This window comes from Microtus oregoni, unplaced genomic scaffold (assembly GCF_018167655.1).
Source record: "Microtus oregoni isolate MIOR12 unplaced genomic scaffold, Mior012 000036F_ref0000092, whole genome shotgun sequence".
In the NCBI taxonomy this organism is placed as follows: Eukaryota; Metazoa; Chordata; class Mammalia; order Rodentia; family Cricetidae; genus Microtus; species Microtus oregoni.
Genome location: NW_024543095.1, coordinates 10,942,480 through 10,966,123, shown reverse-complemented (window position 1 = coordinate 10,966,123; position 23,644 = coordinate 10,942,480). Strand labels below are relative to the sequence as shown.

Sequence of the window (23,644 nt, the reverse complement as noted above, 5' to 3'; positions counted from 1 at the left end):
GCTGGCAGTGGTGGCACATATCTTTAATCCCAGCACTCAGGAGGCAGAGGCAGGCAGATCTCTGTGAGTTCAAGGCCAACTTGGTCTACAGAGAGAGATCCAGGACAGCCAGGGAGGGTTACATTAGAGAAACTCTGTCTCAAAACAAACAAACAAACAAAATACTCATGTTGAAATTGATTACCAGTATTAGGTAATTGAAAGAGATTGATACCTCAGGGGAAAGAAATCATTCTCATGAAATAGTTAATTATAAAGCAAAGCAATCCCTCTTATTTTGCCTCTTCCTTAAGCCTTCTTGCCTTTCTTCTCTTCTGCCCTGCCAAGACCTATTACAAGGCTCTTGACTGTCATCTGCTGAGATGCATTGTGTTTTGGACTTCCTAACCCTCAGAACTGTGAGCCCAAATTAAACCTTTATTCTTTGTAAGTTACTCAATCTTAGGTATTCTGTTATAGCAGAGGAAAACAGACTTAGTTGATTATCCATTTATTATCTGCCATACCCTCCAGAAAGTAATCTTCACAAGGCATGAATTTTGTTTTAGCTGTTAAATCCCCAAGATCTGGCACATAAATGTTAAATAAGTATTTGTAGGATAGACAGATTAATGAGTGAATCCCCATTCTCACAGAAATTATGCATTAACCTTCAGTCATTCACACCCCTGTACATGTCTAACTCCTGCTTTCTGTGAGATAATACATATCCTCGAGGTACAGTGGCAGTCAAAGTAGGCAGAGTTGCTGCCTCCAAAGAGCTTTCTAGTTGTAGGAGAGGAAGGCAAACACTCTATACATACATAAAACATGAGTTAAAAATGCCAAGCGATCTGGTTTTAATTTCCATATATTTGTGAGTTGACCAGTTTGTGCCTGTTTTAGTTATTAATTTCATTTTATTTTAGTGGCAGAGCATGTTTTGTATTATTTCTATCTTCTAAAAATGTATTAAGATAGGCCGGGTGGTGGTGGCCTACGCCTTTAATCCTAGCACTTGGGAGGCAGAGGCAGGCAGATCTCTGTGTGTTTGAGGACAGCCTGGTCTACAGAGTTAGTTCTAGGACAGCCAATGCTACACAAAGAAACCCTGTCTTAAAAAAAAATGTATTGCGGTAGCCGCCTTTAATTCCAGCACTCAGGGAGCAGAAGCAGGCGGATTGAGTTTGAGTTTGAGGCCAGTCTCATCTGCAAAATGAGTTCCAGGACAGCTAGAGCTACACAGAGAAATCCTGTCTCGGAGAGAGGGAGAGAGAAAGAGTTCTTTCCTTGTTGCTCCTCAACTGTTCTACTACCATCATGGGAAGTGAGTGCTACTGTTACTGAATATCTGTTTCTCCATTTCTTATAGTTGCTGCCTTGTGAATTTGGGTGCTTTATTGCTAGGTACAAATATGCTTATGATTGTTATATCTTCCTTATCATTATGTTGTATCTTTTTTATTTCGAGTAACATTTTTTTTTGTTCTAAAGTCTATTTCATCTGATATTCACATAGTTCTTCTTCCTTTCCTGTAATTTTTTATTGGTACATAATATATCTGGAACATAAATTCTCATATATTTAACTCATCTTTTTCATTCTTTTGTTTGTATCTTTGACTTTATGGTTCCTTCCTTTAAAAAAAAAAAGAATGAGCCTGACGATCTTTTGACTGGATTGTTTATTCCATTCACATTTATTGTTATAATTGAGATAATGGGAGTTATGTCTATCATAACATTCTCGTTGTTGTTAACTATGTCTTGTATCTGTACCTTTGTTTCTACTTTACCCTGTCCTGCTTTCTTTTTTAATTAGTCATTAAATATGTTCTACTGCATTTTTGATGGTTTCTCTATAGTCTATTGTATACATCTTTTTATTTTGTATTGTTTCTAAGACAGGGTTTCTCTGTGTAGCCCTGGCTGTCTTGGAACTCACTAGGTAGACCAGACCAGCCTCAAACTCAGAGATCCACCCGCCTCTGCTCCCCAAATGCTGGGATTAAAGGCATGTCTGTGTGTTTAACTTCCTCCATGTGTCTCTGATGTACATTCTTGGTCAGAGAAATTTGCTAAATATTAGTCCTAAGGTACATGTATTTGTTTAAAAAAAATTATGTGAAGCAATTTAACCATTCTGCCCCTAACCTCACCCATGTAAAATGTTTATTTTTATTTCTTTAAAGCGGGTTTTATCCACTACTATATTTATGTGGTTTATGGTTTCTATATTCATTTTTTGTCTTTCAGGTGAAAATGAGTTCTTCCATAAGAAGAAAAGGGAAGCCAGGCAAAGGGGATGGAAAGGGATCTTCTAGAGGAGGAAGAGGAGGCAGGGGTCACACGAATAAATCTCACGGGGGCGGCTGTGGCGGTGGTGGCGGTGGCGGCGGCGGTAGAAAGGCCTCAAGCAGGATTTGGGACGATGGTGATGACTTCTGTGTCTTCACTGAATCGAAGCACCCACCCAGGTCATTGCGCATTTCCTACATCCTATTTGTGTGGTGTTTGCATGTGTGTTGTGGTGTGCATGTGGAGATTAAAGGACATCTCGTGGGAGCTGGGTCTTTCCTTCTACCATGTGGGTCCTAGGTGTTAGGAATATTACACTAGGGATCAAACTCTGCTCATCAGACTTGGTCATGGGCACCTTTACCCAGTGGACCGTTTTGCCAGCCTTTTGTTGTACTTTTGGAATGTTCAGATACAGAAACAGTTTTGATCCCTAATATGTAGTACAGCCAAGAAGGGGGTTGGAATGAGTAATTCTGGTCCAGTTAATTCTCTTCTGAATTTCTGTAGCCCCTCTTTTTATAACTTTTTGTTTTTTGGTTTGGTTTGGTTTGGGTTTTTTTTTTTTTTTCTTTTGAGACAGGGTTTCTCTTTGTAGCCCTGACTGTCCTGGAACTAGGTCTGTAGACCAGGCTGGTCTTGAACTCACAGAGATTCTCCTGCCTCTGCCTTCTGAGTGCTGGGATTAAAGGTATGCACCACTGCCGCCCGGCTTTCTTTACAACCTTTTTAAAGCATGGTGGTAAATCACAACTTTTTTTTTTTTTAAGTAGGTTAAATTCTGACCGACCTTAACTACGTTATAACACTGGACTGAATATAATGTTACCATTCATTGAGTTAAATGTTTATAGAAGAGTAAACACTAGAAGAGCTAAAAGTACAGCAAAGTTTAAAATCTTAAACATTCTGTAGACTGCCAGGCGGTGGTGGCGCACCCCTTTAATCCCAGCACTCGGGAGGCAGAGGCAGGCGGATCTCTGTGAGTTCGAGGCCAGCCTGGTCTATAAGAGCTAGTTCCAGGACAGGCCTCAAAGCTACAGAGAAACCCTATCTTGAAAAACAAAACCAAACAATCAAACAACAAAACAAAACAAAACAAAGAACAACAAAAAAAGCATTCTGTAGACTTCATAGGTTGATATTAAAATCAAGCAGCCCAAAATGCAATCTGACTTTGTCTTTCTAGTTGATGGGTTCCATACTGTCCAGCTAGATCAGACATCATCTGATGGCATTTCATGTCGTGCATAGGCAACTTCCCTTGTATCCAGCTTTTAATTAATGAATAGACAGAATTCTAGTAAGTCTAAAAAGCGTTTGAGAAGTAAATTTAGCCAGGTAATGGTGGCGCACACCTTTAATCCCAGCTCTTGGGAGGCAGAGGCAGATGGGTCTCTTGAGTTTGAGGCCAGCCTGGTGGTCTACAGAGCAAGTTCCAGGACAGCCAGAGCTACACAGAGAAACCTTGTCCAAGAAAACAAATGAATAAACAAAAAGTAAATGTGCCTAATATAAGTATAAAATTCCCATTGACTCCTAAACTGTACTAAGTTGTATATGGGATTCTTAGAGGTGGACAGACTCCATTAGAACCACCACACACATAAACATATTCACAGGAATTGCTCATCTGAATATTAGTAAGAAAGGAGTATAAGTGAATGCAAGATTTGATGATATCATAAGGCCATGCATACTTTTAACCTAAGTGAATTCAACTGTATGCATTCAGAAAAGAAGAAAAAGAGAAACAAATTGAAGTTAAGTTGCTTAAACCAGCTACCAGATCAATTGCTGCAATGAGTCTGTGATTGTAGGATTTTAAACATATGTTCTTCATACATGTTCACTAAAATAGCTCAATTGTCACTTGTCTCCCCAGAGAATCTACATGTTTTTCCATTCTTGAAAGAAAGAAAGAAAGAAAGAAAGGAAAAGAAAAGAAAAAACAGAAAAAACAGAGCTGGGCGGTAGTAGTGTCATGTCTTTAATCCCAGCACTCAGGAGGCAGAGGCAAGTGGATCTCTGTGAGTTTGGGGTCAGCCTGGTCTACAAACCCTGTCTCAAAAACAAAATAAAATAAAAGTTATTTGAGACATTATAAACATATTAAGAACAATATATCTCTCAAATAATGGCATATGAAGGAGTAATTGTAATTTCTTTGTCTGGGATGGTGGTAGACAAGGTTGCACTGTAGCTCAGGCTAGCCTAGAGCTCACAGCGGTTGTTCATTCCCTCAGCTTCTACTGGGATGAGCCATAAGTCACTGGCTTTTTCAGAGTAATTTCAAAGTCTGTTTTCACCTTACCTGCTAGCTCAAGACCTAACGTCTGAGTGCAATGCAGATCTTTTTTTTCAAAGTTCATACACAATAGGTCTTAGAGTGTTAAATGTTCAGATATTCACAGCCATTTACCAAGTGCCTTCTTTGTTCTGGGTAATGTTTTACAGACGAGAATTGTAGCAATAAGTAAAACATTGTCGTTCTCTCCATAAAAGAGAGAAGGGCCGTGAGTGTGGCAGCGGCAGTAAGTGCCATGAGGAGCAGTGAAGGAAGCAATGTATGCGGTGGTGTAGTTGTTTCCTCTGCGGGGACCACCCATTCCCAGACAAATGCTCAGGGACTTATTCTTACAAACGCCCGGCCTTAGCTTTCTAGCCAGTTTTTCTAACTGAAGTTATCCCTATTCTCTTTAACTACAGTTTCCTCTGGGCTTTTTACCTTTCTTTAGTCTGTATCTTTTTCCCCTTCTCTTTTCTTCTCTCTCAAGCCTAGACTTCTCCTCCTATTTATTCTCTCTGCCTGCCAGCCCCACCTATGCCTCTCTCCTGCCTAGCTATTGGCTGGCTGTTCAGCTATTCAGGTGTTTTAGACAAGCAAAGTAACACAGCTTTACAGAGTTACACAACTGCAACATCAAAGAATGCAGCCCATCTTTGTATCATTAAACAAGTATTGCACAGCATAAACAGATGTAACACATCTTCAACTAATATACCACAGCAGGGTAATGTGTGGCTAAAACACCAGAATTGAGTTGCTGTCGTGTTGAAGCTCTCTAAAAGGTATCATTTGAACAAGGACAAGAAGAGAGGTAAAGGGCAAGCAATGAGCCTGTCTGAGAGAAACATTCAAGGCAGAGGAGCTGGAGCAACTTGGAAGGCCCTGGGCCAGGGCTGCACTTAGAAGGCTGGGGAATGCAGAGAAGCCATGTGACAGAGCAGATGGGCCAGGGCAGTCAGCAGAGAAGCTCTACTGGAGTGGCCCTGGGTCGTTAGTGTGGTTTGGGCTTTTGCTTTGGGTAACATAGCAAACCACAGAGAGGTTGTAAAGGGGTGTGTAACATTTCGGTCACTCTGGCCACACTTTAGTATATGGCTTTCTGACACAAGCGAGATTGGATCTTTTCCTTGGGGCCATTTGAGCCCCATGCAAGGTAAGGTGAGATAAATAAGAATTAAGTGGGGATAACTGCTGGATGGGGAGTTTGGGACATAGTGTCCAAATGGAAAGATGGACTCTAAGATCAAGGATGGAGACAGCACAGTGGACCACACCACTGTCCCAGCACGAGGGAGGCAGAGGCAGGCCAGAGGATCAGCCCAGGTGTCCATGGCTACATAGCTAGTTGACCCCAGCCTATGCCACCAGACCTGTCTGAAAAGCAAACAAACAGGAAGAGGGTAAAGTATAGGGATGTGTGGATAAGTGTCTGTGAGGTAAGAGCATGTAACCCCCTCCCAAAAAAAAGACCCACAAATTCTGAAGAAATGATGAGACAAATACGGGTGATGAGGCTTTCTGTAAGGTAGTAGATTGCACTCTTAAAAATGTCAGTCAGAGAACAGGCCGAAAACTTTGCAGATTGAAGGAGTTTGGGGAAAATCCAGTAGATACTGTAGAAAATGCATTCTCCACGTTTGACGCCATCTGCTGTCCGTGTGTGTGTGTGTGTGTGTGTGTGTGTGTGTGTGAGAGAGAGAGAGAGAGAGAGAGAGAGAGAGAATATGTAGGAACTCTAATGAGTGTATCAAAGTTTTGCTCATGAACGTGTGATTTTAATTCAGGCCCAATGACAATAACAAAAGCAAAGCAGAGCCGCGGCCTAAGTGGAAGCCCAGAGCCAAAGTGCCCCTCCAGACGCTGCACATGACGTCAGAGAATCAGGAGAAGGTGAAGGCCCTTCTGAGAGACCTGCAGGAACAGGATGTGGACGCAGGATCTGAGTAAAGTATCTTATTTGAGTACATTTTATACTAAGAACACATTAACAGTGCAGACGCCTGTTCAGCTTTGGGTGCTGGATCAGTGTGGAGTGGTTCTTCCTAATGCTGTGACCCTTTAAAACAGTTCCTCATGTTGTAGCAACCCCCAACCATAAAATTATTCCATCGCAACTTCATAACTGTAACTTTGCTGCTGTTATGATTTGCAGAATGTCTGATATGCTGACATGCCGCAGTTTGTGACCCCGCAGAACTGCTGGGGTAAGCCTGTGCAGCTGTACACTTCCAGCGTGCTTTAGCTGAAAGTGAGGCCAAAGAAATAGCAGAGCAATTTACCCAGTGGCAGTTTTAGAGCGAGTATGTCTCGCCCCACCCTGAGCAGTAACACAGATTGCCTCGGTTTTTTCTCCAGGCCCTTGCTAATATGGGTTGTTGGTGCTTTGTTGAAAACATTCCAAATAAAAACCTGTGTGAGCAAGTAGGAGACTTGTTCTAAGAGCAAATATTGAGGCAGGTTCTTGCTAACGCAGCCCAGGCTGGCTTCAGACTCATTGCAGTCCTCCTGCCTCAGCTTTCCCACCCACCAACCCCCAGCAGGAGAAGTTGTTGTTGTTGTTCTTTTCTTATGGATATGGCTGGTGTGCCTGCGGTTGTCTAGCACCCCTGCAGGACTGGTACAGGAAAAGGCCGGAAGGGTCCTTAGAACTAGAGTCACAGACGGTCGTGAGTGCCCTGTGGGTGCTGGAAGAGCAGCAGCCAGTGTTCTTAACCACTGAGCCATCTCTCCGGTTCCTAGATCAAGCTTTAATATTGTACCTTCTGCCCAAGCGAAAGAGCTTTCATTATACTGAAATCTGGTTTGGTTTGGTTTGGTTTGGTTTGGTTTGGTTTGGTTTGGTTTTGAGGACAGTTTTTCTGTGTGGCTTTGGTTCCTGTCCTGGAACTCACTCTGTAGACCAGGCTGGTCTCGAACTCACAGAGATCACCTGCCTCCGCTTCCTCCGCCACCACTACCCAGCTCACTCTGAGATCTTAGCTGCCTCCTCTCTGACTCTGCACTTTAACTGCTCTGTGTGTTACATCATCAGTTGAAGAGGTTTGCTCATTTTTTTATGCTTGCTAGAAATCATGAGTGGTTTGCCTAGGCTCTTTCCTGAGCAGTTCAATAAATAAATAAATCCTTTGACAGAACTAGTGAGGACCAGTCAGGAGTAGAAATGTTTTGTCAGCCGGGCGCTGGTGGTGCATGCCTTTATTCCCAGCACTCGGGAAGCAGAGGCAGACAGATCTCTGTGAGTTCGAGGCCAGCCTAGTCTACAAGAGCTAGTTCTAGAATAGGCTCCAAAGCTACAGAGAAATTCTGTCGAGAGAGAGAGAGAGAGAGAGAGAGAGAGAATGTTCTGTCCTCTACAAGAGTTTTGTTTGTCTCAGACCTAGGAAAAAGCTAGGGATAGTATCTCCGAATAAGTCGAGCAAGAGATGGCTTCTGTGGATAAGAGTGCAGGCTCTGTGTTGGCGTGTGGTCGATAGAATTAACCAGACTAGCTTTATTATAAAATATTCAGCTTTAATAAAGGTAAGAAAAGGGGGGACTTACAAAGCCAGAGTTCCCGCGAAGCACAGGAAAAACAAAGAGGAGGCGGAAGCGCACCCGCAAGATTTTATAAGTAAATATTAGCCTAAGGGGATCACGCCCTACAAACAAGGTGATTGGCTGGGGCTTCCGAACCTTCAGCTCTGGGCTTAGAAGTCTAGGGTGAAAATCTTGTTGATCCTTTCTGGGTAACCTTAGTTACTAATCCTCTCTGAGGTTCAATTGATCATTGGAAAAATGGGGACTCCAGTAATATATAGCAGGGTTATTGAGACGCTCCGTAGAATTTGTTTCTATAGACAGCTTTACCTAGGCCTGATGGCATGTGTTTACCTAGGAACGACTCTTCCCCTGATGGCATGTGTATACCTAGGAACAACTCTTCCCCTGATGGCATGTGTATACCTAGGAACGACTCTTCCCCTGATGGCATGTGTATACCTAGGAACGACTCTTCCCCTGATGGCGTGTGTATACCTAGGAACGACTCTTCCCCTGATGGCGTGTGTATACCTAGGAACGACTCTTCCCCTGATGGCGTGTGTATACCTAGGAACTACTCTTCCCCTGATGGCGTGTGTATACCTAGGAACGACTCTTCCCCTGATGGCATGTGTATACCTAGGAACTACTATCCCCACGATAGAAAGTAGTGGCTCGTTACCAGATTAAGTTAGCAGCTGGAGAGCAATCGGGTCCCCTTGGCTCCGTGAATTTAATTCTTAGACCCTTGCAGAACTTTTCTCTGACCTAAGTAGACATTAACATCTAACTTGTGAAAATGCCCCGTTCTCTAGAAAAGAGATCTCTGGGGAGGAGGAGGAAGAGGAGGAGGAGGAGGAGGAGGAGCCAGAGTGTGATGGCGAGCAGTGTTGGCCATCTGGACAAGAGCCTGCCTTTATTCCTGACCCCATTGCTTGGGAATATATCGGCCCAGAAGAAGTAGAGTCTCCTGTTCCAGAACTTACAGTCTCACCGTTTGCAGTGCAAAAACTTTCCAGGTAACCGCTTTTATCATTTACGGACGCTGGGAGAAGTCAAACCAGCTGCATCATGTTATAAACCTGAGTACCTTTCTGTGATGTCCAACTGCGTCATGTTATGGAAGGATTAGTGTCATCAAAGATGCTTTTTCAAAGTACAGACTGTAGCTGTCCACAGTTATGACTTCATATGTGTGTATTTAAGTGAATTCCACTTTAGTGTTGTAATAAGACTTTCTATATGACATTTTTGTCATGTTTTGCCCTCACCAGGTATGGTTTCAACACTGAACACTGTCATTTGGCCCTGAGGGTTTGTGATGGAGATCTGGGGGCAGCGCTAGAGTATCTGCTGGACCAGTGTTTTTCGGAGAAATTTGGAGAGAGGATGAGACTGTCCGAGGCAGCTACTCGTATAAGCTTGCATGAGTGTGTGGAGCAGAGACAGGAGGAGGCGCTCGCTCTCAAATCAATCTGTGGAGAAAAGTTTATAGAAAGAATTCAGCACAGAGTCTGGACCATTGGACTGGAACTAGAGTACTTGACAAATAAATTCTGTAAGTCCAAGCAGAAGGGAGGTGCCAACAGTGTGCGGGACACTTCACCTGAGACCTGTAGATTTTACCTCAAAGGAAACTGTAAATTTGGATCAAAATGCAAATTCAAACATGAAGTGCCCCCAAATCAAATCATTGGGAGAGCAGAGAGAATCGTAGATGATTCTCATCTTAACGCTGACGACGATACAGCTTTTCTCTATGAGCTTGAGATTCGCTTTTCGGAAGACCACAAGTACCCCTCCCAAGCTCCCCTTGTGGCATTCTATTCCACCAATGAGAACCTACCTCTGGCATGTCGTTTACATATTTCTGAGTTTCTTTATGGCAAGGCCTTGGAGTTCGCAAAGACCTCAGAACCTGCTGTGTATTCTCTGATGACCCTCTTAGAGGAAGAATCTGAGATTGTCAAGTTACTGACAAACACTCGTCACAAGTACAGCGATCCTCCTGTGAACTCCCCTCTGGACCCTTCCGAGACCAGGCCAGTTAAACCTGCCTACCGCAGACCAGTGGTTCCAAGTCCTTTTCTTTCAAATCAAGTTCCAGAAGGTATGTAAATGCTGATGAGGACTGGACGAGTTCAGCATTCAGAATGACAAGTTTAAAAGTAAAACATGAGGCTGGATGAGGGTCACTGACTGGTCGCTGCTCCGTACCCTTCACTGTGAATCCAGCTGTGTCACTTTGTTGAGCGCCCTAGGGAGAAAGGCTGGGCTGATGGATAAGTTTATTGTCACTGTGTAGAGAATGACGACCTGGGTGATGAGCAGAGCTGGGAAAGGTCTACCTTTTTCCTGACTCTGTAGACTGAGCTCAGACAGTCTCATTTAACTGGGTTTCATATGTTTACTTTTTATAGATGGTATCCATTCCTTCCTGTTTTTTATTATTCTAGGCTAGTAAAAAAATTGATCAAAATGCTGCTTTTATGAATCTTTAAGTATAAATATATATGTAGGCCACTGGCTCTGTCTACTCTGTCACGAAGATTCTTACACCGTGAGCTCCTCTTCGGCGTTCATCAAAGAATTTACTTTCATTTATTATTGTCCGGGAAAATGCAACTTCCCATGGTTCATAAGAGTTTCCTGGCTAGGGGTGGAGATGCAGCTCAGCAGCAGGGAGTCTTCCTGGCTTGCCTGAGGTCCTAGGTTTGAACAGCAGCACTGCGAGAAGGAAAACAGAGTTTCCTGGTAAATGTCTAAGTAGAGAGCATGCTGGGTAGTTAGCTAGGTGCCTCGCTCCTGAACAGCAGCTTCTATATATCGTATTCACTTGTGTCCCTGGGGAATGGCAAATTTTATGTCATGGGAGGCTTTTTGATTTATTTGTTTTTGGTGGCCCTGGGGTCTGAACCTCTGGCTTTTCTCGTGGCGAGCAAGCACCCATTCCTAATCCAGCTTTTCAGTACCATTATTGAGATGTAATTTATATACCATAAAACTCATGTACTTAAAGGATATCATTCAGTATTTTTTTTATGTTTTAGAGCTGCACAATTATAACCACTATCTATTACCCTGAAATAAACCTGTTTTCATTAGTCCCATATCAGTCTATGTTCACAAGTTTGCCTATTCATAGAAATGGAATCGTATGATAGGAAGCTTTTGGAAGAGGGGTTCTTTCACTTAGCATAATGTTTTCAAAGCCCATGCATGCCATAGTATGTATTCATTCCATTTTGTTGTTGAGGGAGATTTCATTACATGGATATACCACATTTTGTGGATCAGTGGATCATTTAATAGACATGTGGGTCATTTTATACCATTGAATTTGGGGGACACTTGCAAGTAGCTAAGACATGTGTTAATTCCTTGAATTGAAAGCTTTGTTTTTGGTACGCGCCTTTAATCCCAGCACTTGGGAGGCAGAGGCATATGGATATCTGAGTTTGAAGCTAGCCTGGTCTACAGAGGGAGTTCCAGGGCTACCTGAAGAAACCGTGTCTCAAACCTCCCCCGCCAAACAAAGCTTTGTTGTTACTTTGGTTTATTAGCGCCGTTTGTTCTAGGAGAGTAGAAGTACCGAATGAATAGACTTGTTTCATTCAAGCTTCCGCACCTGCCTTGTCTCATGATTCTGTAGTTGTTACTTTGTTAGCGAGTTTCTTCCTCTCCTAAAGGAAGGACTAACTCAAAATGTCTTTTTCTTCTCCATTCAAGCGGAAAGATTATCAGAACTGGAGGAGGATGCAGACGAGGGTGAAAGTCCTACCCCAATAGTGGAGAATGAAAGCTATGTGAACCTTAAGAAAAAGAGTTACAAAAAATATGAGTGGCCTGCAAAGTCAGTATATGCTGAAAACAGTAGGATCTGCAAGCAGTTCCGGCTGAAACAGGTACTATACAAGGGCCAGGACCACCTCCCTGAGGTCTGGATGCAACGATTGGGACGCCTTGGTGACCCTTCCTCCCAGCTTCTGGTTTTCTCTGGTGGCTATAAGACTCCTTCTCTCACCCCTTCCAGCCTCCAGCCAGCCGGCCAGCCAGCCATGTTTTCCTTTTCTCTGCCGTGCCCCCCACACTCCCCTAACCCCTCCATCCCTGATGAGACTGGGTTTCTATGTAAAGCCCTGGCTGTCCTGGAACTCACTCTGTAGACCAGGCTGCCTTGAACTCATAGAGATTCGCCTGCCTCTGCCTCCTGAGTGCTGGGATTAAAGGTGAGCACCGCCACCACTCGGCTGGGTTTGTTTGTTTTGGCCTTTTAGAACAAAATCTTGCTATATATCACAGGAATGAGCCAACCCCCCCCCCCCAGTGGACAGACTTTACTACATGCTACTGCAACTTTACTACATGCTACTGCAGATTTACTACATGCTACTACAACTTTACTACACGCTACTGCAGATTTAGGTACATGTGCTAGGTGCATTGAGAACACTCCTCAGCTGGTGAATATCAAATGCTTTGTGTATACCAAATGGTCTCAGAATCTTTGGTGCAATAGCTAATTTAACATTTGGAGGGAATATTAATACTGTGATTTACATTAGAAAATCCATGTTTAAGAGAAGGGGAAAAGACTCATATGCCATTTTGTAGACTCAGGATAAATAACGTCCCTGAGGTCACATAGATAGTAAGTGGTAACAGAGATTCAAGCCCGCTGTCTCAAAAGGCTGTGCTGTTTTCACATTGACATGAAGATTGTTTTAAAAGAAACCGTAAGTAAATTTGGGGGACCCAGTTGGATGTAAGGCAACAGTTAGTTATTGAATTTGTGGATTAGATTAACTGATGATGTCTAAGGACCCTTCTGTGATTTTTATATTTTTATATATTATCAAGTATTTACTATAATGCCAGTAGATCATAAAAATGTATATAATAATACCGTAAAGAAAACAATAGGAAACCAGACAGTGGTGATGCTTGCCTTTAACCCCAGCACTCAGGAGGCAGAAGCAGATGGATTTCTGTGAGTTCAACCAGGACAGACTCCAAAGCTACAGAGAAATCCTGTCAAGAAAAACCAAAAAAAAGAAAGAAAGAAAGAAAGAGATAGGAACAAGAAAAGTATGCCTTTGCATGATGCAGGAAATGATAATAGTATAATTCTATATTGTTCCAGAATATAATAAATTATTTTTTCATTTAAAATTTATTTTAGTTTTAAAGAATATTATTATTTATTCATTTGTGTTGTATCTATGTGAGTTTATGTGCACCACATGTGTGCAGTCAGGTACCTTCATAGATCAGAAGAGGGCATTGAATCTCTGGAGCTAGGCTTAACTGGTGGTTATGAGCCACCTGATGTGGGTGCTGGGACTTGAACTCTCACCCTCTGAAAGAGCAATACAGGCTCCTAACCACTGAACTGTCTCTCCAACTCTATTTTATTTTTAGTTGACACAGACATACTTGTATGGCATTTTAGTGCATGTATATGTATATGTATGATTAGTGCTTGTATTATCTGTCACCTTAGACATTTATCAATTCTTTGGGAACATTCAAAAAATCCTTATATAGCCATTTTGATATATGCAAAAAACAAAAAACATTATTTTTAAAGACAGGGTCTCTAGCCCACACTGGCCAGAACTTACTGTGTAGCACAGAATGGCTTTGTTTTCCCACTTCAGCCTGAGCTGTGCTAGAGAACATTAGAAGTTTCCCTCCTAGCCAACCCTGTACTTACTAACTGTCCACCCTCCGTCTTCTCTTCCCCCCTAGGATTAGCATACAGTGCAGTGTTCGGAGTACTGACCTATAGTGTGAAACTGATTTCCATAGTTATGGTGAACGGCCAAACAGAAAGCTTTGGCAATTGCTCCTTTGTTGATATGGTGTAGAGCTACGCTGTCTACTGCAGCACCTCCTGACCAGCTTTGGCCTCTTACACTTACTCATTAAGATAAGTTCGGTGCCCCAGAAGAGCTTCCTGCATGCCAAGGGCTCAGTAGCTCCATGTGGCCAGAGTTACTGTATTGGACAGTGCGTGTGTGGACACACAGGCTTTATTGCAGTGTTGACAGAAATATTCCTGTTGGGAAGGATCAGATAAGCGCTAAGCAAGAGAAGCTTATACCTTTCAGTTTATTTAGATGGGAAGATGGTTGTGATTCCACTGTGGGCTCAGCAGCCGGCCTGCTAACCAAAGTCCCCTGCATTCAGGCTGCCGTGTCTGAGCCATGAGAGCGAACTGCTAAAGAGGAAGCAGGAGGGGTGCAGCTCGCTGTGGGGCGCTGAGTGGAGTTCTGTGAAAGGCGACCACACGTAACTCAACCACTGCCTTCTCCTTGACTTTTATTAGATGTCCAGACAGTTCTACTCAATTCTGCAAGAGAGACGAACACTGCCTGCTTGGGAAGAAAGAGAAACAATTCTTAAACTGTTGAGCAAGCACCAAGTGGTTGTCATAAGTGGTATGACTGGGTAAGAAAGTGCTTTACTTCCAACGCGGCTTTAGTGCACACGGTGCTCAGGGACACAGATCAACGTAGAAACAGCTGTGGTGATGCTGGCGCACGTTTGTTCTCGCTGTCAGGTATTAAATGACACCCGTGTAGGCGGTTGTTGTGCCGCTTCTGTAGTCTCAGGGCCACACTCCAAAGCAGCTCCGAAGTTCATCTTGTAGATGTGCGCCTCTGCCTCGGGCGCCCTTTACTGACGCAGGGCCCGTTGTGAAGTCAGAGGGCTTGAAAGCAGCAGCTGTCTGCATTTATCCTGCTTTCCTTAAAGTTCGTTGTTTTGTTTTATTTCGTTTTTTCTTTTTAGCAACAACATAAGTAACATTTTTTTTCCTGTTCCATACTCTCCCTGGAAAGAAGCCTGCTTGTCCCGGGAAAGTCTCAGGCTTAATTGGTTTTTTATTCAGGGTTGTACAAAGAATTATTCTATTTGTGCTGAGACTCAACTAAGATCGTAGTAATTTTATATCTTCTAGTTTCTCATAGTTTTTTTATTTTAGTTCATTTATAGCCAAGTCAATCTACATCCAAGAGAAGACTATGAAACGTTGTTGGTGGGGGAGACAGGGATTTGTACAGGTGTCCAAGCTCATGAGTAGAAAGGCCACAGGAGGATGTCAGGTGGGCTGCTCTAGCACTGTCTGCCTTAATCCCTTAACAGGGTCTCACTGAACCTGGAACTGGGCTGAAGGCTAGCAAGCCCCGTTGTCCATTGATCCTCTGTCCCTCCCCCCCCTTACAACACTGGGTTACAGGAGCATGCACAATCATGTCCAGCTTTTTCCCTGAGTACTGAGGATTTGAACTCAGGTCCTCATGTTGCACGTAAGCACTCTTTCTCTCGAAGCCCCCTAGAATACTTAGATCATAAGCTAATTCTCTTTTTCTTTGGAATCTATATCTAGAGTTCACATCCCTAGAGGCATTTTTTGCTCTTACTTGTGTCTTTTCCATGGCCCTCATTTTATCAGTGATATTAGACTATCATTTGAGGCCTCTTTCCTAGGATTTACTAGGTCTGGGTTCTAAGTAGGTGGTAGCACTAGGCACTAGCTGAACAGCCTGGCTCTCTCTCGTCAGCTTTAGATCCTTATTGCCTGTGATTGCTTTGTTAACTAGCCCTTGAAAACTTCATTTTAGGACTCCTTTGTTTTGACATACAGATGTGGAAAAACCACACAGATTCCACAGTTTATTCTGGATAATTCTCTGCACGGGCCACCTGAGAGGGTGGCGAACATCATCTGTACCCAGCCCCGACGAATCTCTGCAATCTCTGTTGCTGAGCGCGTCGCTAAGGAAAGAGCAGAAAGGGTGGGTCTGACTGTGGGATACCAGATCCGGCTGGAAAGTGTCAAGGTGTGTGTGCGCTGCTTACTTGCTGGTCATAGGAAATCAGTTTTCAGACATAAAGAATTTGGGGGATCTGGATACTGACAGGCAATTAGGGATATGGACCTACAGTTTATTAACTTAACAATCACCTTCAGTAGGGTTGGAATCCCTTGAGAAACATTCTGATGTAGGAACTTAAGAGTTGCACCAAATATGTTTTATATAGGCTTTCTATTTTTTAAAACTTTTTTTAGATTTATTTTATTATATATGTGTGTGTTATATACATATATAAATGTTTTGCTTGCTTGTATGTCTATGCACCGTGTGCATGCCTGGTGTTTGCGGAGGCCAAATGAGGGCATGGAATCCCTGGAACTGAAGCTATGGATGATTGTGAGCTGCTGTGTAGGTGCTGGGACTCAAACCTGGTTCCTCTAAAAAACAACAGTGCTCCTAACTGCCGAGCCCTCTCTCTAGCCCTGGCTTTTATTCTTAATTAGCAGAAATGATTAAACCTGTATTAAACCTGAAGCAAATGTAGACTTGACTTAAACTTTAAAGAAGTGCTTCATAACCAGGCCTGGTGGTGCACACCTTTACTCCTAGCAGTTGAGAGCAGAAGCAGAAGGATCTCTGTGTTCTAGGCATCCTGGTCTACATAGTGGGCTCCCGGACACCTAGGCTATATATATCCACCCTATCTCAAAAAAACAAGCAAAACAGTTTTAGGTGTTGGGTTGCTTTTTTTTTTTTTTTTTTTTTTTGAGCGTCTTAAAGTTTTAATATGAGGCAGAAGAAGGTGTATGTTGACCTTAGCCAGAAGCTATAGTTACTATCTCATATTAAATGAAATTGCTGGTGGTTCTAAGTTCATTTATACTCATTCAGTTTGGCTTGCCAATAGTTGCTTTTTCAAAACCTCACTAACTGTGACATTGTTCTCTTCTGTGTCAGTCCTCGGCCACCAGGCTGCTATACTGCACCACAGGCGTGCTGCTGAGGAGGCTGGAAGGAGACGCCACCTTGCAAGGAGTCACCCACATCATTGTCGACGAAGTGCATGAGAGGACAGAAGAAAGGTAAAAGGAAGGTTTCCATGGACACCCTCTCCTGTACCCGAAGACAGGGCTGAAGAACTGTCCCCTGCTTCCAGCTGAGTTCCGTAGACTAGTGATGAGAGAGCCTGAGGATGCTAAGTCGGAGGGAGGAGTGCTGTCTTGATCGCCAAGGTCTGTGCTGCAGCGGTTGGAGAGGGCATGCCCATCAATAGGAGAGCCTCCTAGGCACGTGCCGTGCCCCCAGGGTTGGCTCATATGTGCTTCCTCTGCCCTTTGGATCATCCGCAAGTTTATAATGCCAACTTCTAGTGCCTAGTGGTGTGGTAGTTGCTGGGGATACAAACATAAGAAGTTCCTCCTCATCTTCACAGTTTGAGAGGAAAAAGAAATGAGAAACCACAAAAAGTAACACAATAAGATGGTCAGAGACCACATTTCTGAAGAGATGACATTTAAATCGTAAGCTACAATATGAAAGGGCATCCCTCTAACACTTGGAACAAAGACAGCACAGATGAGAACTCTGCTGTGGGAATGGGCATGATGAGGCCAGAACTGAGGAAAGCCAATATGGTTGAGCAGTAACAAATGAAAGAGAAGATGACAGGGGAAAGAGAAACAGGAGCCAAATCTTCAGAGGCCTTAAAAATCATAATAAGGCATTTAGAATTTATTTTATTTTATTTATTTATTTTCCGAGACAGGGTTTCTCTGTAGCTTTGGAGCCTGTCCTGGAACTAGCTCTTCTAGACCAGACTGGTCTCAAACTCACAGAGATCCGCCTGCCTCTGCCTCCCAAGTGTTGGGATTAAGGGCATGCGCCACGACCGCCCGACTAGAATTTATTTTAAAAAATTAGAAATCATTAAGAAACATTTTTAGGATGGGCAATGATGGTACACACCTTTAATCCCAGCACTCAAGAGACAGAGGCAGGCAGATCTCTGTGAGTTTGAGACCAGCCTGGTCTACAGAACGAGTTTCAGGACAGGCTCCAAAGCTACAGAGAAACCCTATCTCGAAAAAAAAAAAAAAAGGAAAAGAAACATTTTTAGAAACTGAGCAAAGGCCACATAGACACATGATATTAATCAGTTTGTCATATAAATGTTGTGCGAAAAGAATAACAAACTAGTAGAAAAGAAAGGCTGTGGGAGTAAAGGGCCTTCCAAAAAATGCTGTTACAGATATCCTGAGAAGACCTAAAGTAAATTTGTCAGACTAAGGAAACTGAAAATGTCAAATTATGAAACTGATAAAAAAAAATTAAAGCAAACAAACTTGAAGATTCAGCTAGCAAAAGAACTAAACAGAAGGGAGCCAGGCAGCACCCTTTAATCCAAGCTCTCGGAGGCAGAGGCAGGTGGAGCTGGGCCTGCCTGGTCTACAGAGTGAGTTCAGGTCAGCCAGGGCTACACAGAGGAAACACTGTCTTGAAAAACCAAACAGAAAACATATGAATGAAAGACTACCTGCTCCTTTATTAGAAATCTTTTGTTTTCAGATGGTGTCTTATAGAAAGATGTATTTATTCTGTAAGTTAATAAATATTCATTGAGCACTCGGTGTGCCATGAGCGTGGGGGTAGTGAATGACAACACACCCCCACGTCCTTGTCCTTGAGAGTTTGCATTCCGATTGTTAGGGGAGCTTAATAATGAAGTAACTAAGTAAAATATAAAGTATTAAGTTCTAAGAAGGAACGAGATACATGGTGGGATGTGGGTTCATTTGAAATGTTAATAGATTAGCCAGGAAAGGCCTTGCTGAACATGTGTTTTGAGTAAAGACTTGAAGGAAGTAAGGGACCCTTTGTGAGAATGGTTAGCAGAGACTCATTCTCGCAAGTTACTGCCGTACAAAGACCCTGAGCTGCGTTCCTCAAGAACAGGAAAAATGGAGTCCTGACTCTTAGTAAGAGCAGCAGGAAATGAGGGTGGGTGCGGCCATGCCACTGAGAGCCATGTTAGTGAGCGCTCACTGAGAGCTCCCTGGAGGACTTGGAGAAGAACGGCACACTGGGGTTGCCATTTGAACAGAAGCAGGCTCTACCCTGTTGATGAGAGTGTAGGCAGCTGCGGGCTCGTGTAGACCTGTGCGGATGACTTGGAGTCCTGCTCTCCTGCAGCTTGCATCACTCCATAAGTACAGAACGGTTTGTGCTTTGGTTTCCACTAACCATAGGCTCAGGAGTGTTTGCTCCTCATCTAGACCTCTAGCTTAGACTTTTAGCAGCTGCATGCCATTCCGTAGACTGGATACTGCTACCGTTTGCCATTTCCATCACTTTGCTCTTACAAACAATGCTATTATGAAAATCTTTATATATGTACTTTGTATACCTGTAGATATAAAGAATCAGAACGATCAACTTCAGCAATAAATCTTATCTGTATTTTGATCGGCCTTGCACTGAATTTAGTTGAAGAGAACTGGTGTTTTGTATTTTTAAATTCAAACTGTTCACAACCAGGACTGTGACACATCTAAGTTTTACATTTCCCGCCTAAGTCTTAAATGCTCCAGATACACAAAAGTCGTTAGTTCTCACATGTCGCATGTGTCTGACCCACGGGTGTCTTTTCTTGTCTCTAGTGACTTCCTACTGCTAGTTTTGAAGGACATTGTGTCGCAGAGACCAACCCTCCAGGTCATTCTCATGAGTGCAACTCTGGATGCTGGGCTCTTCTCAAAGTATTTCAGCTATTGCCCAGTTATCACTATTCCAGGTAACCAAAGCACACTGTTCACCAGTCTCCTTCTGTTGCTGTGCATCCCTCTAAGTAAGCAAGGGTCGCTACCTGAGAGTCCATTCTAAACAGGAGGCATTTCTTCCCGTCTAGAGAAGAGGTTCGTTTACAACGGAAGGTCCCGGTGGAAAGCAGCCAAGGAGGAGGTCATCTATCCACCTGCCAGATTTTAATTTTGTGTGTGACCTTTTAAAGTCCTAGTTCTTAGGATTTCTAGCATTCTGTGTGTTTAACATCAAAACGTATGTTTTCAGGAATAATCTGTTATAAAAAGGGAAAATATGCCTATTTATACCATACTTGTTCACTCATGGATTGTGCTAAATCTCAGATACTGGTCCCTCTGGAGACAGGGAGGTGGACAGTCTGTTTGCTTGTGGTGCTTTCGCAGCCTCTTTGTGAGATAGTCACCATTCTGAGCCCGGGCTTGCCCTTCGACATTGATTGACCCACAGGGACAGTTTAGAAACACCGACCGAAATAATGGCATTCTTGGAGCTTGTTTTGCAAGTGGTGGCAATCAAAGAGAAGGAGAAAGCACACGCTAGGTCTGCAATACAGCGCTGAATGCTTCAAGTCTGTGTGGGGAGGGAAGGAACGGTGTGATAGTTTGTAAAGTCCCGTTAGGAATTATCATTCCCTTGCTGCCCACTTATGTTCTCTCTGCTAGTGAGAACTTACACCTACAAATTTCTGTCATCAAAATCTTTTTAAGAATATTTTTAAGTTGGGTGTAGTGGTATATACTTTTAACTCCAGCACTCAGGAGACAGAGGCAAGGGGATCACTTTGAGTTCAAGACCAGCCTAGTCTAAATAGTGGGTTCCAGGACAGCCAGGGCTATGTAGAGAGACCATGTTTGAAAAGACAAATAACAAAATACTTCCAAGAACACAGAACTAACAGTACTTTGTTATTCCAAGTATTGTTTTAATATATAGATAGTGTGTACAAACACACAGTCACCCAGGAGCGTGCACATGTGCACACACATTTCCAGCCACCTTCCTGGGTAGTCTGATGCCTTTCTAGTTTATTTTCCTTTTTTCTAGGTCGTGCATTTCCTGTCGATCAGTTTTTTCTGGAGGATGCAATTGCCATGACAAGGTAAGGAAGATATTAATTGAAGTTCATCAAAAACCTTTGAAAACACACTTCTTGTTAATCTTTAGTGTGCAAGATACTAACCTTCCTTTCCAATTGCCTTTAGTCTTTCATTTAATGTTTGCATTGAGTTTTTGTTTTCCTCCTTCTGTTAGCAAACAAACTTTTGGTATTTAAGTTCTGCTTCTTAGTAACTAACTTTGACAGGTAAGTTAGTGTCTCCGAGCTCACTTTCATTGTGTGTCAAACGGATCTGTTAATACTAACACTTCCCTGGGTCACAAGGGCTGTGTGAGGAACTAATAACGTAATAGATTAACTAGAGTAGCAAAAGAGAACACTTGCTGCTTTTCTAGAGGACCTGACTTCAGTTCCTAGTTGGGGGACTGGTTAGGTTGGGTAGCTCACAGTTGCCTGTAACTCCAGCTCCAAAGATATGATTCTTTTTTCTGGCCTTTATAAGTACCTACTTAGCTAAAGATTAAAACCGAGCCAAGCCTTGGTGGCGCACGCCTTTAATCCCAGCACTCAGGGAAGCAGAGACAGGTGCATCTCAGTGAGGTCAAGGCCAGCCTGGTCTACAGAGTGAGTTCCAGGACAGTCCCGGAGTGTTACGCAGAGAAACCCAGTCTCAAAAAACTTAAAAATTAAAACTGTAAGGGAAGAAAGTGGGTGTTTAGAATTGTATGTGACCATAATACATGCTCTGTAAGTGTTAGCTATTCTCATCATGCTCTCAGGAAGCCTGTGATACAGACTGAATGTTAGGATGTCTATGCAGGAAGCCTGTGATACAGGCTGAATGTTAGGATGTCTATGCAGGAAGCCTGTGATACAGGCTGAATGTTAGGATGTCTATGCAGGAAGCCTGTGATACAGGCTGAATGTTAGGATGTCTATGCAGGAAGCCTGTGATACAGACTGAATGTTAGGATGTCTATGCAGGAAGCCTGTGATACAGACTGAATGTTAGGATGTCTATGCAGGAGACTATTCTCATCATGCTCTCAGGAAGCCTGTGATACAGACTGAATGTTAGGGTGTCTATGCAGGAGACTGGAAAGATGGCTCAGCAGTTAGGAATACTGACTGCTTTTCTAAAGAGCATAGAGCCAATTTCCAGCCACTGTGTGGATAGTGGCTCACAACAATCTGAACTCCAGTCTCAGGGGTTTTGACACTTCTGGCCTTCACAGGCACCACACATCCACATCCACATACCCATATGCAGACACACATACTTAAAACTAATTAAAAATCAATCTTAAAAAAACAATTTTTAGCATGGCAGTGGTGGCTCACGCCTTTAATCCCAGTACTCGGGAAGCAGAGGCAGGTGGATCTCTGTGAGTTCGAAGCCAGCCTGGTCTACAGGAGCTAGTTCCAGGACAGCTAGGGCTGTTACACAGGGAAACCCTGTCTCAAAAAAACAAAAACAAAAAAATTTTAAAAAGGATGTATGTGAAGGAGGAAGGGTCAAATACTTCCACTGAGCTTGAGAAAGCTGACTTACACACGTTGTCTCTGACTCTTCAGGCAGGCTCGAGCACACACACACACACATCCACGTGGACACAAAACCACAACAAAAGGGATCAACCTATATAGTTTCAGAATTGGGTAGGAATGGTAGTTTCTGTTGTATACAAGGGATTTCTCTATGACTTTTTAGCCATGAATCCTCGAAGCTTTGATCCTTGCTGTTTCTTGCTGTTAAACCCATCCTTGTTGGCTATCAGATTCAAAGCATTTTAGTGATTAAAAGGACTTCTGTGATTAAAAACTTCCAGATCAGGATCTTATTACTAACTACTAAACTCTAGGGTGAAAACAGCCCCGATGTCTAGGAGCTCGCGATATGAATCTTATCATCAGATTGCTGTTTCTCAGACAGCAGCCTGTCACGTCTTTACTGTCTGTTCCTTCCTCCCCTTTTTTCCAGGTCATTCTTTAACCCTCAGCTCGAGTACCACCTTGGTGAATTTTCATCCACTTGTTTCTTACAAGCCTTGGGTACTTTTTTTTTTTTTTTTTTTTTTTTTTGGTTTTTCGAGACAGGGTTTCTCTGTGGTTTTTGGAGCCTGTCCTGGAACTAGCTCTTGTAGACCAGGCTGGTCTCGAACTCACAGAGATCCGCCTGCCTCTGCCTCCCAAGTGCTGGGATTAAAGGCGTGTGCCACCACTGCCCGGCGGCCTTGGATACTTTTATTATACCGGTCTGTCTTGCAGAATAGAGACTGTTTGGTGCTTCCTTGGTTTCCACGTTTCTTGAAAGGCTCTTTATTTCACACACCACACCACACTGCCATGGCCCCTATGTAAAACTGGCATTTGGTAAATGCTAACCAAATGAAATTTGAATGTAAAAGGAGAATATGACATTTCATGGTGGGGAGGAACTGAAGCAAGTCAAAGATTATAGAATAATGACATTTTAGACTTCTTTGGTTGGTTTTTGTTTCTTTGTTTGTTTGGTTGGTTGGTTTTATTTGTTTCTTTGAGACAGTGCTTCTCTGTATAACTGTCTGGCTGTCACGGAACTCACTCCGACATTTTAGACTTCTTAAAAAGCCATAGGACCCTTTCTGCAAATAAAGTCTTTTAGAGAGTCATAAGGAAATAAGAACTAAAATGGGAATTATCAGAGTTAACAAGGTAGGAGGAAAGAGAGCCCACTTGGTCGCTGTCCCCAGCCCTTACCTTTCACAGGGTCTCAAAGAAACCTTTCGACCTCTAGGGAAAGTAGTTCCCAGATAGTTATGTCCATCAGTTCTCCCAAATGATGAGAAAATAAGGCTTTTGAAACTGACTCTCAGAAGT

The 23,644-nt window shown here is 43.0% G+C and overlaps 1 protein-coding gene across 4 annotated transcripts in view; it reads left to right on the top strand.

Moving 5' to 3' along the window:
• Positions 1-23,644, top strand: part of Dhx57 (DExH-box helicase 57) — a 54,278-nt gene that overhangs the window by 3,826 nt on the left and 26,808 nt on the right. For 3 of the 4 annotated variants that reach the window (XM_041631196.1, XM_041631197.1, XM_041631198.1), the window contains exons 2-11: positions 2,236-2,456; positions 6,352-6,510; positions 8,902-9,105; positions 9,361-10,196; positions 11,816-11,991; positions 14,418-14,539; positions 15,738-15,933; positions 16,867-16,991; positions 19,566-19,699; positions 20,773-20,827. In XM_041631196.1, coding sequence (XP_041487130.1) covers positions 2,242-2,456; positions 6,352-6,510; positions 8,902-9,105; positions 9,361-10,196; positions 11,816-11,991; positions 14,418-14,539; positions 15,738-15,933; positions 16,867-16,991; positions 19,566-19,699; positions 20,773-20,827 — 2,222 coding nt within the window. In that variant the 5' untranslated portion in view covers positions 2,236-2,241. The remainder of the gene's footprint in view (positions 1-2,235; positions 2,457-6,351; positions 6,511-8,901; positions 9,106-9,360; positions 10,197-11,815; positions 11,992-14,417; positions 14,540-15,737; positions 15,934-16,866; positions 16,992-19,565; positions 19,700-20,772; positions 20,828-23,644) is intronic. The other variant, XM_041631199.1, reaches the window with a different exon arrangement.